Below are 16,130 nucleotides of genomic sequence, written 5' to 3'. Positions count from 1 at the left end.
ACTGTAATGAATTAAGTGGGTACTATACAGTTATATTGTACTATTGTCTATTCAAGTAAAGAACCATATAATGCACCCCTTATTAAATAATATAGGTGGGTCGATCAATAAATGTGTAGATAATAAAATAGTATTAATTAAATATTAATTATTAAATAGTTTAATAGTATAGTCATATCATAATACAATTTAACTGCCAGAATTTAATTAAATACATAATAAGTTATATTTTGTCTATTAATATACATAATTTGACTAACCTAACAACTGAAATATTTTATTATATATTTAATATTTAACCACATAATCGTTTGACATGGGCTCAAAACCTACCCATATAGTATAGTCATATCATAATACATTACCTCAACCAATTAACTCACTTGAACTGTAATATATTAAGCACAACATACTATACGTTAGTTATGTTACTATTGTCTATTCAAGTAATTAATTTATTATGTATTAAATAATTTATTTCATATAATACTCATAATTAAACCTACCTATATAAGTTGTTTCAAATAGTATATAGTCAAATAATCATACAATTTAATTTCCAGACCTTAATTAAATACATACATTTTTACTACCTATGTTTATTTATATTGTATTATTTAAAATCTGTAGCATCGTTAGTATTTTACACCAAATTTGACTCACCTAAAAAATGTAGAACCCACTACATAGTATATTATATTTTTAATATTTAATATCTTACCACATATTCGAGCCCATGTGAAACGATTTAGAAGCGTTGCTTTATAAACGTAGATAATAAAAGCATTAGCTGTGTATATTTGTTATATTTTATTAATTTGATTTTATGCTAATGATTGAACCTATCAAACGATGCTTAATAAATGTAGCTAACTATTTATCAAATAGTTTAATTGATCACTTAATACTCATAACTAAACCTACCTACATAAGTAATATCGAATAGTATAGCCATATCATTATACAATTTAACTGCCAGAATTTAATTAAATACATGTAGATCTATTAGTTTATAATAATTATTGTATTATATAGTATCTGCAGCAGCTTTGTATCATACATAAAATTTATAATTAGCAGATTATATTACCTCAAAGAATCAACTGCCCTAAAAACTGTAATATATTTAGTACTACCTTCATAGTATACATGTAGGTAAATTATATTACTATAGTCTAATTCGAGTATAAAAGAACCGTCCCATATATTCCATAAGTTCTATTTTGTTATTGTATTATTTAGAATCTGTTGCAGTATATTTTGTATGCTACACTAAATTTATGATTACCAAAAATTTGACTCACCTAAAAACTGTAATATATCCGATCACTCATCCGAACACGACACAAGACAATAGTGTTAAGATATTTCGACGCTACATTACCACCACAAGCACCGCGTACATAAAAACAATAGTAACGACGATCGTGCCAACACGTGTTATCACGAGCGATCCGGCCGTGTGTGTCACGCACGAGCGCAACGGCAGAACTGAAACTGCTTTTAACTGCATTGCATATTATTAATGCGATTGCGATGTACGGCGGCGGTGGATTTAAATAACCGTCGCTCATTCGCCGTTACCTGCATATTTGTGTACAATGCATATTTATATATATAATATTGTTTTCTCAATATAAATCTTAACAACTTATTTACTGTAACATTAAGTTTATGTATGCAAATGCCTGCAGGGTTGCACCATACTACTAAACCATAACTTAATATAGATTGCAATAAAGCTATATTATAATACCTATACGGCTGTATTCGTAAGTAATTATACATAAGAATTTCTGTTTATACTTTAAATCGGTAGAAAAACAAAAAACTGTATTCATTATAAATATTCAATCTGAAGAAGAACTTTTACCAACTGTCCAACAGGGACTAGAAAATCGCTTATGCACTGTCAAATCTGTGGACACTGTCGACGATGTGGAGTTGTTGATTGACTTGCTTTCAGAAAGAAGTAGGAGCGGAGCCCTATCCACGGTTACAGTCATGACAATAGACAATAGTCTTATCTTAAATGATTATTAAAAGGGTATTTTAATTAAATGAAATTCGGGTTTATTCAATCGCCGTCGAACGTGCAACTTTCCATCGGCGCATCCGAGTTGGATCCCTGCAAGTACTAAATAGTAGCCTAATCGCAGGTACTGCACTAATTGGGTCCGGAATTTTTTTAAGTACTACACTTAGATGGCCATTCAAGAAAAATGTCACTAAGCCTACCTATTTAATATTATATAATTTCTAGTGTCTATATCTCTGGTTGAAGGTGATTGTGCAGGGTTTTCGCGTCGTTTTCTGGTCGTGTTTTACATTTTACCTAAGTTACGACTTTTTTAAACGTCGCGATTTGCGAAAGTGTTTCTCTATCACCTCGAACGAGCGCGTCTCTGATTTGCAGACATTGGATATAGTGTTGGTCTATAGATTATTTTTGTTGTAAGTCACAGTCTTGTGCGCTTGATCTTTGGATGTGGAAGAGATCCCAATAAAACTGGCGATGCGTAAGTACATCACCCCGGCCCAAACCATTTGAAATTTACGAATATCTTATACCTACACTAATATTTAGTAAGTATATTATATAATTTGTATGAACTTGTATTTTGTACGATCATTTTCAAAATTTGTATACGAATATTTTTAAGATTTGTTCCATCATCGTTCGGCGGGGTGGCAAATAAGTCTTCTTAATAATTACTGTCATCCAAGCCCCGCCTCTAATCGAAATGTCAGTGTTTGAATTTTTTTTACAATTATGTGTACACCATAGTTTAGCTGGTGATTGTATGCAATTTTAAGAATATTAGCGACTTGCGGTTTGCTAGTCATTTGCTACACATTCCCTGCCTGAGCTTTATACAAAGTCGTGTTATTATATTATTCTACCTGCAGTTACTGGAGCTAATACCTATACATAACTCGGTATCCCTGGCCGAGCGTCGGCCTTCCTATTGGATATCGCATTCCCAAAAATACTGATGGGTCATAAAGTTGATTATGCAATACTGTATTTGTCTCCATGTATGCGTTTAAGTCTCCTGGCGGTTTTTTGTCCATGACTACTACCCCCTTTTTTCCTCCGTCGTAAGCCGAAAACTAACGAAATGACTTCGGTTAAAAGATTGGTGACATGTGTGCCTATGCGGATCCCTGCTTTCTAATAGACTCATAATAATTGTGTGCTGTTGTCAATATACTCTCTTAATATTGTAGGTACATTGTATAATAATATATTCATATTATGCAGGTAATCAAAGGGCTCGAGCCCGTGTATAATGCACTTTAAATAAATATAATATTACTGTAGAGCATAAAAGGAAGTCGCAGGAAGTCGTAAATGTTGTACACATTAGTGTTTGGAAATATCATAGGTTTACGTGCGTCTGAGATCGTTTCGAATTCAAAACCAGATAGGTCGGGTTCTGATATGTTGACACATTTTACGACGCCTCCTTGTTTCTTATAACGTCGGAGCAGGTGCCGAATGCTTATGTGTAGGGCTAGGATTTATATGCAATAACAAATTCTAAAATATGCATTTTATTTACCAAAATATGTAAAAATTTGCAAAAACAAATTTTTAATTTACTATTTTACCATCCGTTTTAAAAACGTCACTGGAAAATTCTTCAACAAAATGACGTAACTTGGCACTTTCACTTTGAACTTTCGTCATTTTATAAAACTTAAATTGTTAAGTATAAATGTCCACACATTTGCGCAACACACGACATACTAATAAAATAATTTTGTGCTGTCTCACTGTATAACAATGTGTAAGTAATTCTATCGCAGTAGTCCGACCAAAATAAGATTAGATAGGACGTAGTCTTTATACTATATATATTTACGACAAATCGACGGATAAACCAAAAACTATCGATTTCATGAAATACACACCATTTAAAATTCACAATAACTTATAATAATATCAAAATTTAAGTTAAAAAAAATCAAATGCTCAAAAATCTATGAATATGCAATTATATGCATTATGTTCAACGTGTGTGAAGTTGGCCTCCCATATCGGGCAAATCGATCCGGACCAATTGTAAGGCTGATATGGTGGGGGGGGGGGGGGCTAGGATGAATTTTTGGAAATTCGCCAGAGGGTAGTGGGTTTAACTTACAAACTCTGAAAACCAACTTACAAATACTTACAAATGAAAACCTACAAAATGCAACTTCACACACGTCTATGTTCAAAATATGTAAAAATATGCAAAAATATGCAAAAATATGCAAAAAAAAAATTGTTCTATTTAAACAAGAATAAGCCAAAACGTGGACAAATCCGACAACCAATAAATTTGGACTTAAGGAAAAAAAACATGCGAATGCATATAAATCCTAGCCCTACGTATGAGTTATGGGTATTTTTCATCCACAACACGCTGGCGTAGGTGAATATTTTTGTAAAAGCTATGTTATTATTGTTATGATATTATTATACATACTATAATATAAATTATTAAGGTATTTCTGTATACCTACGTTTTGTACAATTTTTTTTTTTGGTAACTTATTCTATTTCACAACGCAACAACAATATATTATATGTACCTACCTATATAATATGATATATTATAATATATTATATTGTATGCCTACTTAAAACGGATTATGGAAAGTAAAAAAGGTTTTCGACAATGTCTCCGATTAACTTTATACAGCTGTGTACATTGTACAAAATACAAATAGGGACCTGCATTACCAGCTATTAGTAAGTTTCTATGATGGCGTTGAAATGGTTTAACAGACTCCGCAGCTATACCTACTCACTGTTTTACACTGATATAATGTAAATATTAATAATAATTATTATTGTTAGGAGTCGTTTTTCAAGTTTTACCTATCTATACAATATTTAAAAGATTAAAAAAATAAAATAAAATAATATTTCGAATGATCGATACGTTAAATGATACAAATAATTGTTAATGGATGTAGGTATATCTAATCTTTTAAAAGAACCATTAACATTATTATTATGTTGTTTCAAATTGTGATACAAAACAAAATAATATTATTGTTAATGTTTTTTATGATTTATGATATATTAATTTTTTTAATGGTAAGTATGCCTATATTATTATAAGTATATAATATATTTGATATAAAATATTAATAATATTGTGGTAATTACACTAATTAGCTTTTAAAAAATATTTGATCCATCAATTGCATGTGGTTGTCATTAATATAAATTATAGCTTACCAATATGCTGACATAAATCGTTTCCTTAAAATAATTTCAGGTAGTTGTACAGCTATAATGATATTAATTACCATATTATATTTTATCATAGGCAATATAAAATAATTATAAAGACGTATACTCTAGGAAATAATTGGGGCTACGTATATTATTGCGCATAATACGCATGGTAATTATCTTGGTACCAAGGTAACCATCGCTAACCAAGCAATGATGCCGTGAAGGTAAATGGCAAATTAATGAAATAGGAATTTGGGTTCATAATATAGATACATTGTGTTCAACGTGTCAACGTCAACACGACAAATACGATGAGTATCGATGAACGATTTCTATTCTGAGTTCTGGCAACCAGACCATGCTTTTCAAAAATCTGATGCATCTGATGTGATAAATATTACAAGCTGTTATGTTCATATTTGTAATCGTCGTGAGAACACAGCGTTAAAGATAATTATGTAATAGTAACAAATATCATAATAGACATTTTTGAATATTAAACTATAATGGTTTAACGTTTTTTATTCAATTTATTATTTGAGCCTCGGATATTTTAACAATATAATGGGGTTGCCATTGGGGTGTCTTAAGTAGGGCTGGGATTTCGATGCACTTTGCATTATTTTCCTAAGCTTACTGTGCAATGCTCGTCTTGTCACAAATTTGTTTTATGTGCATTTGAATGAGAATAAGAAAGATTATTTTGCATTTTTTTGCATTTCTTTGCATTTTTTAGATTTTAGGTTATTTTCTTAACTTTTTAGGGCATTTAGAGTTTTTGGAGCATTTTTTGAGTTTTGGAAACCAAGTATGAATTTGAAATTTTATTTTAAGATTTTTACATCAACATGGTTTAAATAAATATAACAGATTATAAGTAGGTACTCGTAATTCGTATTATATTATCGGACAAGGTTTTCCGATATATCTGATATTTTGAATGGTCAAGGCGCAACAAATGAAATTCCGGATGATTTTACAGTGAATGATTTAGTATTCTTCGAATATTCGCCAATCACTTCAGTCTTCAGTAGATGTTGAAAGTAGTTTTTCTATCTACAAGAACTTACTGGCAGACAACAGAAGATCATTTTTATTTGAAAATCTGAAACAAGCTCTCGTGGTTCAGTGTAACAGTTGAGAATGTACAGGTAAATAAATATACGATCTAAACCTATTAAATAATTTATAAAAATATTTATTTTTTTCAGATTGAACGAATTCCACGTTTATGAGATTAAGTTTATCTAGCTTTGTGTACAACTTTTTTTTTAGATTTATACTAAAACTATGTATTGACAGCTTACACTTGTAATAGATTTTTGTAATGCATTTTTTTAAAATTTTTATTTTAATTTATACTAAAATTATTTTTAAAAAAAATGTTTAGATCATAAAAGCATTTTTTTTAGGGCATTATTTAGAGTTTTTAGGTCATAAAAGCATTTTTTTTAGGACATTTTTTGGGATTTTTTAGGGCATTAAAATCCCAGCCCTACTTGTAAGTATTTTGGGTGGCCGAGCCACCCTAGGCCACCCCACCCCTTAGCTACGTACCTGTACCTAAAGCTGAATATAGCTAGGCGTATATAGGTGATATTATACGTATATTATGCCTTGTGGACATTGTCTACTCGTCAGATATATGTATATACAGATAGAAGTATAGACTATACAAATCTAGTCACATAGCTATTACACAACAGTCGCACTGTGAAATGAGAAGTTTATAATTTTTTCTCAGTGATCACTCTGAGACAACGCTTAACGCCCAGTTTTGTGAAGTTCATCTGTATGATGTCTCAAAAAGTATATATAGATGTACTATCACAATGTAACTACCATGTGATATCTATGTTAAGCGTTAGGGAATGATTTTTTATAATTCAAATGCTAATCACAGATTTCACATTGATATCTCATTAAGTGAAAATAGTCATAGTAAATACTCGTTAAAACAGTAATGTAATAACGTACACTTCGTAGTGTATTAAGAAAAAAAAAACACATACGTAATTGTTGTTTAAATCACTGTGATTTGTTTCACGAAGTCGATAATAACACGCGTATAACAAGGCGATGACAAGGACTGGCTTAGAAGTGCAAATCGACTTCCATGGAATATCCGATACGATTGATCGGGTTAACGAAACGCCAGATGCTACGGGAGGATATCGTGAGTTGTTTCAACCTCAAAACAAAATTAAATCTCGGTTGAGGCTCCGAAATGAATAATTTCCATTTATCACGTACAGCCATAAGACGTACCACGCCAATCCGATCACACCTAGAATAAAGTACATAATATAGCTTAGGACCGTTAGGGGCCTACCTATTGTTGATTAATATGCAATTATTATCCCAATATTATGTAAGTAGTGCTCATTACGGTTTAATTGTAATAGTATATACCAATAAATAGAGATGTAAAATTTACGTCAATTTTTTTTTTGGTAAATTTTGATAATTTTGGTTTGTTACCATAGGAACACCACCAGAAACTCATCTCTGACACAATTTCATGAACTTATAATTATAGTAACATACATTTTTTTTATTTACTGGAAAGTAGGGTGTTCAATTGAAGTAAGGTGTTCAAGTAGGGTGGTCGTTATTTTTAAATTTTTTAAATTTTGTGACTGGGGTTTTAGTTCTATTATGTGCAAAAAATACTAAAAATGATGTATGGTCGTATAGAACATATTTTAAAAATAATCAGAAAAGTTTAACCGGTGCCCCAAAGCCTTCAAAAGTTTAACATAACTAATATTTTAAAGATAAAACAAATTTTAATTTAATAGACGATTTATAATTGTTTCTACATTTTTAATTAATTTCAGTTAATATTTTATTTTGCATGGGTGTATTATAATTATTCCATCAGTGCTTTTGTTGGAATTTAAATATATCTATATCCGTGATAAAATCAAATTTATATTATTTGTGATAATTTGCAGATATTCTTATTGTGTATTCGTATGTTTAATGTTATGCAGTATACTACACTATCAGTGGTTGTGGACGTTTTACATTTTATAATATAAACTATTCCATTATATTAATATCTTATGACTGATGAATATTGGCACCGTGAAGACGTTTAATTTGAGGTGCCACATGCTATTTTTTTCGGTAAAAAAATATTTACTCCAGGTCTTAACTGAGATGACTGCCCTGTTAGACACCCAAAAAACACTGCGGCTATATAATTTGCATGGCCGCCCGAATTTTTTGAAATTTGTTTTTACGTAATGTCCCGTTTTCGGCGGCAGTAAAGAACGTTGTTTATGATCCGACGCAGTTGGATTGCATACCTGATGCCGTGACCCGGCCGTCCCACATTGTCCGCTATCCGACGAAGTCGGAATGCCTACCCGGATAACTGAGGTGACTGACCTGATAGACATCAAAAAAATCGATTTTTTTACGGAATTTCGAATTTACAGCGCCATAACCCAGGCTACCACGTCGAACCGCGGTTGTCCTAACCTTATCACAGTTCCTTATCACATACCAACCGGCTCGAGACGGACAACCAGACCAAAAGACCACTGCAGCTTCCGACATCGGTTAAAACTCTTCACCAACTCGGGGCGTTTGGGGGTCTCCCCCAGCGACGCTCGGAGAGCTAGTATAGTATAAATAACCACCATCTTCTATCAACATGAATAATACCACTGGAACGTGACGTATTGACGTATACGCTCCGGCCTAGGACAGTAATGGACAAAACCCAATAAATAACTATTTTCTACTCTGTGCTCTGAAATCGCACTTCACAATGATAAAAATATTATTTTTACCTTTATTACTTCTATAAAAAGTTGTAAGAAACAATGCGTTTAGGTAACAAGTGTTTAAGTAACTCATACTCATAACTACGATTAAATGACCGATCGACGATAATATGGTGATGTAAATTCCTAGAATACTGAAAATGTTATCATTATAAAACTAAACCATATTATGATAATTTTTAGGCGAGGTAGGGCTAGGGTTGATACGCATTAATTTTTTATTAGTATTATGCAGCACTCTATTTCTAACTTAGTTATACGAGACAATGAAAACCACGTAATACAGTTACAATCTAATTAGGTACCTATTTGCATATTTTGGCATATTTTTGCACTAATATTACATTTTCTGTAGTATATTTTTTACAGCACTCAAGAAGTAATAGTGAATTTTTATACATTTTGTTTCAAATAATTATATTCAAAGAAGACAATAATATATTTTATTTCGTACCTTGTATAAGGGGAGCAGCTGGAGCGTTTCATGTTTTAAGGAGTAATATTTAGGCAATTTATGTGGCGCGTGTACATTTTGGGCTGTCGAAATTTTAACTCTCATATGTGCACATCATGCACACACATACCTAATTTCAGCATAATTATAAAGTTATTAACTGTGTCTTTATTAATTATTTAGCATATAATATTTAATATGCATGTATGTATAAATATAAAATTTAAAAATCTGTGACTAATTTTATTTAAATGTATCGTTTATCGAATACCGATAATAGAGTAGGTATCTAAATTCTAGTATCACAAATCATAATATTCCAAAGTCATGTTTGTGGTATCTAGAATCGCGATACTAATTTTTAAGTATCTTGCAAGGATGCTGCACACATGTCAATACGTCGACGAAAATGAAATATAAAATACATAATACCTACACATTTTTGTTTGTATAGGTAACTGGAAAATTAATTGTTTGGATTTTGAAGTATGTACCACAAAATGTTCAGAAAAACTACCAACTAAATAATTTATACTGTAAAAAAGTGGGGTTCTCATTTTGATCGCGCCGGGAACGATACAATTATAGCTCGTGCGCCCGGTACAGCAATACTTGTACGCAACGTTCACACACCGATCGACTTGTGTTTGTGTGTATATATGTTATAGCGACTCAAAGGAAGTGGACGGGTTCGCCGTGCAAGACCAGAGAGTGCTAGTGTGTGGTGGGTGTGTGAGTGTGTAGATGTGATAGTGTGTAAGCTTATAAAATAATGACAGAAAGGTAACTCTATTTAATAATGGATAACACGGTTGCTGGTAAAAATGGTTGTTGTATTGTACACAAAATAAATAATTATTTGTGGACACAAGGAATATAAAAAAAAATCACAGCAACATAAAGGTATAAAATATGACTAATAATATTGTGGCCCTTCTGGCCCAACAGGATATAATAATAAATAGTAAATAATAAACTCACAATTTGGACGGTGCACGGCTGGCCAGCTGCTACCTATCCTGTATAATAATGAAAATAATAATAATAACACAACAATGAATATAATGCCCGCGGCGATTAGCGTACGCGGCAAAATTGATACAAGTGGCGATTCGCGACTTCACTTATACAAAATAAAAATAAGTATGGCAATTCGTGCCTTAAATTTTACAACACAATAATGGTCATGGCGATTTGCGCACACTAACATTAACGAAACAATATATTAATCTATACTACAAACAATATAAATTTTACACCTCGGCACGGCGATTTGCTCACGTAATTTCGGCGTTGGCGTAACGGGATAGACTGACGATTCCGGCGGCCGTGTTAAAGCTTCCACACAGCGAGCCGTCGACTACTAGATATTCACTTGAGTACTTGGTCGTTATTTGTTAATGCCTACCACTATTTTCAATGTATCTCATGTATTTTTTTAACAAAACTCAAAACAAATTAACGTTTTATTAAAAATTGCTTAGTTTAAAAATTAGAGCAAATTAACCTCTTATACAATTTAAAGGTAAGATTATTATCTAGACAATGACATAGGCTTTTTATTATATTTTAAAGCGAGTTATGAGTATTTTAAGATGTACAAACAGTTTACAATTTTAAAATACACATAACTCGCTTTAAAATTAAAATATAATAAAATGCCTATGTCAATGTCAAGATAATAGTCTTAGCTTTAAATTGTATAAGAGCTCAATTTGCTCTAATTTATAAACTTACGGAGATAAATGTGTTCTGCCGAGCGTAAAATTTGGTATGCTACGCGCTTGTAAAACAAATGTCACTGTAACGTCTTGTTATATTAATAATATTATTTTTTTTTAAATGTTTTTATTCCTTTATTGTTTAAGCATAAACTACACAGGTTTTAGCTTTAATATTATTATTATAATTATATGAAACAAATTTTAAATTTGTCTAATTTTATTTGTTAGTAATATTTTGAGTTTTTGAATTATCATTTATATGGATATTTAAATACATTTGAGTTTTAAGGAATTTAAATATACTTAAATGTAAATTTATATATATATATATTATATAAACTGTATAATGTTATTTAAGTAACAGTGATTAAAAAGATTTAAATACTATGGGATCGCTATAAAAGAATATCTTAGATAGTAACCCGGTAGGTAGGAACTAGGTTTTCCAGACCATAGGTTGTTAGGGGTTCCTGATTCGATACCGTCATCTCGCAAAAGTGATTTTCGTATTTTTAAGTTTTTTGTTTATTTTTGTCACAGTATGTGCACGGTATTTTTCAACACTCATATACGGTTATGGCACTGTACTTTTGTTCACTCTCGCACGGTTGCAACACCGACTCTAGTCTGACAAATGAACAATAGTTATAGTTGCACACTAAAACGGTTCCTGAAACGACTATTGAGTTCTACCGGCACGGTGCTTCCCGTGTAATAAATCGGTATTAATTTTGATCAAAAACACAGTGCTGTGCACCGTTATAGCATGGTAAAAAAAAACCTAAAAATTGATGTAGGGCATCCAATGTACACCAACATTGTTACTCGACATTTGAGTATTAGACATTTGAGTACTAGACATTATCATTTGATAATTTCAAGTAGGTACCTACTTCGCATTTGGGCACACGCGAGCGAATGTTATAATATTAATTATGTGGAACAAAATTTTAATATTATTTATTTGTTTGAAAAAAAAAATATTATTCGAATAAATATAGGCACCTATCTGGCTGTCTAGAATCACTTAGGTACTTCTATATACATGACGACGTATATTTTTTATGAAATCTGTTCACTTCACAACAAGCCTTCGACTTATTTGTGTACGCTCGCGTTAATAATTGTTATTATAACTTATAATCGTCAATCGTCAACAAAAATATGTATTTCACATTACTCGGTGTAATTGTTCGGGCGACAATTATCATAGTGCTAATGAACTTAAGGTTCATCATCCGCTGGAAGAAAATTGTAATTGGATTGTTTGATGACTGGATTGACGGGCGCAGTACCGCAGTTTGTAGTAGCCTGATGGTATATAGTATTACATTTAAACAAATTATAACTTTTTTATATAATGATAAATAATAGCGAGACATGGGTATTTTTTTTATCTGGAACCAATTCCGTGCGAGGTAAAAGTGTTCGCCTTTTTGACTTGTCCACTTTCGACTCGTGCAAATAATATTATAATTATTTTGTGATCGTTTTTGTGTTTAAGGAAAACGTTGTGGATAACGAGAGGACACTCGCGGATACACCCCTGCAGCCGTCCGAAAATGCTCTCGCGATCATGACGACGCCATCGCCCGCTGAAACCGTCGACGATCCGGAGGTAAATGTTAGATCTCTGTTTTATTTTTAAACTACAAGTTTATTGTCCAGAATTAGTTTTAAGCTTCGTTGGTCCCTAATCGTAGCACTATAAACAACTAAACACTCTGTACAGTGTACGTACCTACCGTTCCCGTCTACCAATATAATTATAATGGTCGAAATTCAATATGTTTTTGGTTATGTTTGTCATTCGTCATTGTTATTACGACTTAACGGTAGCTTGTTAAAATTTGAAAGCAAATAAACTATTTCGGCTTTTCATTTTGATATATTTCGCTTGCGTTATAATATCGTATGTTAAACAAGTTTCAATCAGTAACTAGATGCTAGCGTTGTTAAGAGCTTAAAAGGTGCAGATGTCTTGAAAATATCAATTTAATGAATAAAAACGATTCTCAATGATTACTGAAAGGTATACCTACTATATACACACAATTTTAGTCCCTGCAAGGACGCATTTAAACACTATCGTACGTTATTATTTTGTGATTGTTTTTGTGTTTAATGTAAACGGATTTAAAAACATTATCGTATTATAATATTATGATCGTATTATTATTTCGAGATTGTTTTTGTGTTTAAGGAAAACGCTGACACCCAGAACGGGAGAACGTCGCAGCAGTGGGACGATACTGCCGACGATGCCGCTAACTACCGGTATTACTTGGGGCCGGCGCTGTGTTGCACACAGCCAATGCCGCCCCCGGCAAGCGTCATAATTTCCGCAAACTTTTCATACCCTCCACCGCCGCTGCCGGAATATTATATAGGGCCTGCAATTTTCGATGTGATGGGACCACCCCCTATGGCCTGCTGTGTGGCCGAGTCTAAGTTTTTATATCCACCACCCCTGCTTCAGGGGTCAAGGAAACCGTATCCGCCGCCATCGAAGCCGTCGGCGGATGAAAACTCAGATAATTGTCCAGTAATTCGTTGGACCGACATTGTACCAGCAAAAATAGAAGAATGTTTATAGTTCTTCAATAACTAATTGAATTTTGTTAATTATTTGGTACCTATACATTTCTTGTGTTTAATTATTATTGTTAGGTTTAGTACCGCTATCGCATTTAATCACCTATCGTTATTATGTACCATAATTAATTTATTATAAATGTAATAAAATATGTATTATACAAATGTACCATAGTTAATATATTATAATCATCAAGTGTTTTAGTGCGTGCACATTATGAGATACTCATTCACGACCATGAATAGAAATGAAATTACGTACAAAAACTTACCATTTAAGTGTAAGACGTAAATAAAATATAGCTATTTATAACTAGGTAAAAACATATATACCTAATTAATCACTATTTGCTATTTTATTTACTAAAAACAAAAATTGTATTTATTGAAATTAAGTAAATAATAAAATGTATATTAGCTTAAATACACATTTTAGATGAACTATTTATAAAATGTTTAATTCACAATATCCTTGAAATAAAATAAGTATAACATTTCAAAAATAGGTAATTCACTGTGCTTTATGTATTTGTATCTATTATCTTTATCTAGAAAAATTCCCATCAATAATCTAATATCTTTATCTAGATATTATATTCGTTATCTATTCCCAACACCGTCCAAGTCGTGTACAGCGGGTAGGCCTATCCTGATTTTGAACTCTTGTATAGGTAATTTTAGATCGTCTTACATAGTATATGATCTAAGTGTATAATACGCCCAAAATATGTATTTTAAAAGTATAAACAAGAAATTGTACCTATATATTTTTTTTTATTTACACACCGAACATCGAAATCTGAATGTGAAATGTTTATACATCAGCGTACTTCCCATGTACCCATATGTCGGTGTGTGTGTCCGTGTATCGATCATAATATTTTGAGTCGTGTACAATAATCTATCTATAAAATGTACAATTATTATTAATAAATACAATAAATTGATCAATTTGAAGCGCTTTTAAGAAAAAACTGCGTCTGCGAACCATGAACACTCGACAACCGCAGTATTATATTATCAGATCCCCCCCCTCCCCCAATTGGCTTTTTATTACCTTAGTAAAAAGTTTTGAGAGGATGGGGGGATTTTCCAATTTTCCCCTCCCATTTAGGTATGTCGTTTATTTTTATCCCCCCCCCCCTTTCAGAAATCATGTCTACGCCACTGTGTACAAATAAATAAATAAACGATTATTCAAATATACAATTAAAAACTAATAGAATACACGTGTGCTAGGACTGTCTTGCATCGTTACTAAACTAATAATTAGTTGGTTTACAAAAAGTTGTCGTTAAAATGTCTATGTTCTAAAAAGTATAGAGCACAATATTATCATTAAATTTTTAAATATTACATTAACAAATCATATAAAAATAAAACAATATTAAATATTTGTCATGAAAATCGATCAGCAGACCAAATTTGTAATAATTTATAATAATTTAATAATTGATTAATATATTTTTTAGTATACGCCTATTCTATGGTAAGACCATACATTTGTTTATCGTTATCGTATTGATTAATTTAGTGCATATTACATCTATTATGGCTAATACTCAGTGTTGAGCCGAGATAAATATAATGTTATCTAGATATAAAGATGAAAAAAAAATTTTTTATCTAGATAAATTAAAGGATAATTTTTTTTTATATTGGTTTATGGCACTCTCCGTAAGCTCGTAGCAATATAGAATAACTAAATAGTATGTTATCAAAAATGTTGATAGTTATTAGTAAATACTACCTACTTAATAAATTACTTAAATGTCTACCTAAAAATTATAATGAATAAAAGCCGTTTAATAAATTAAATTATCTGGAGAAATTCATCTAGACAACGGTGATTTTTATCTTAGATAACTATGTAAATTAAGAACCTCTATTTATCTAGCTACGAAGATTATTTTATTATATTATTGCTACTCTTGTTATTTATTTTACAATAAGTCAGTGTTTTTTTTAATGATTTTTTCTGACTGCACAAACTTATTCCCACTTTTGGATTGTAGTAGGGCATTTGTCTACGCGGACCAACCCTATGGACTGTTAACTGTTGAACTGTGCCGGCTATACTACTGTCTACTGTATACTGTGTATGCATATACAGAGAAACGACACCTATGTAAAAACATATAAATCCGGACTAACCCATGATATACCAAATAAATCATTTTATATTTATGCACTATTTTTATTGTAAATAATAATTTTAAAATGTTGTTTGTAAATAAAAGTAATAATACTTACTAAGTAATATTTACTTGCAATAGGTAATTTGTAATAATAATTGTTTACAAAAATAAAAACAATCAATTGAC

The 16,130-nt window shown here is 31.5% G+C and overlaps 1 protein-coding gene across 1 annotated transcript in view; it reads left to right on the top strand.

Moving 5' to 3' along the window:
• LOC132947708 (uncharacterized) overlaps window positions 1-13,807 on the top strand; it is a 31,790-nt gene extending 17,983 nt beyond the window's left edge. Inside the window, exons 2-3 of the mRNA XM_061017963.1 lie at window positions 12,716-12,829; window positions 13,415-13,807. Coding sequence (XP_060873946.1) covers window positions 12,788-12,829; window positions 13,415-13,807 — 435 coding nt within the window. The 5' untranslated portion in view covers window positions 12,716-12,787. The remainder of the gene's footprint in view (window positions 1-12,715; window positions 12,830-13,414) is intronic.
• The last annotated feature ends 2,323 nt before the right edge of the window (window positions 13,808-16,130 follow it).

The sequence above is a fragment of the Metopolophium dirhodum genome, chromosome 6 (genome assembly GCF_019925205.1).
Source record: "Metopolophium dirhodum isolate CAU chromosome 6, ASM1992520v1, whole genome shotgun sequence".
In the NCBI taxonomy this organism is placed as follows: Eukaryota; Metazoa; Arthropoda; class Insecta; order Hemiptera; family Aphididae; genus Metopolophium; species Metopolophium dirhodum.
This window is presented reverse-complemented; position numbering and strand designations above follow the sequence as displayed.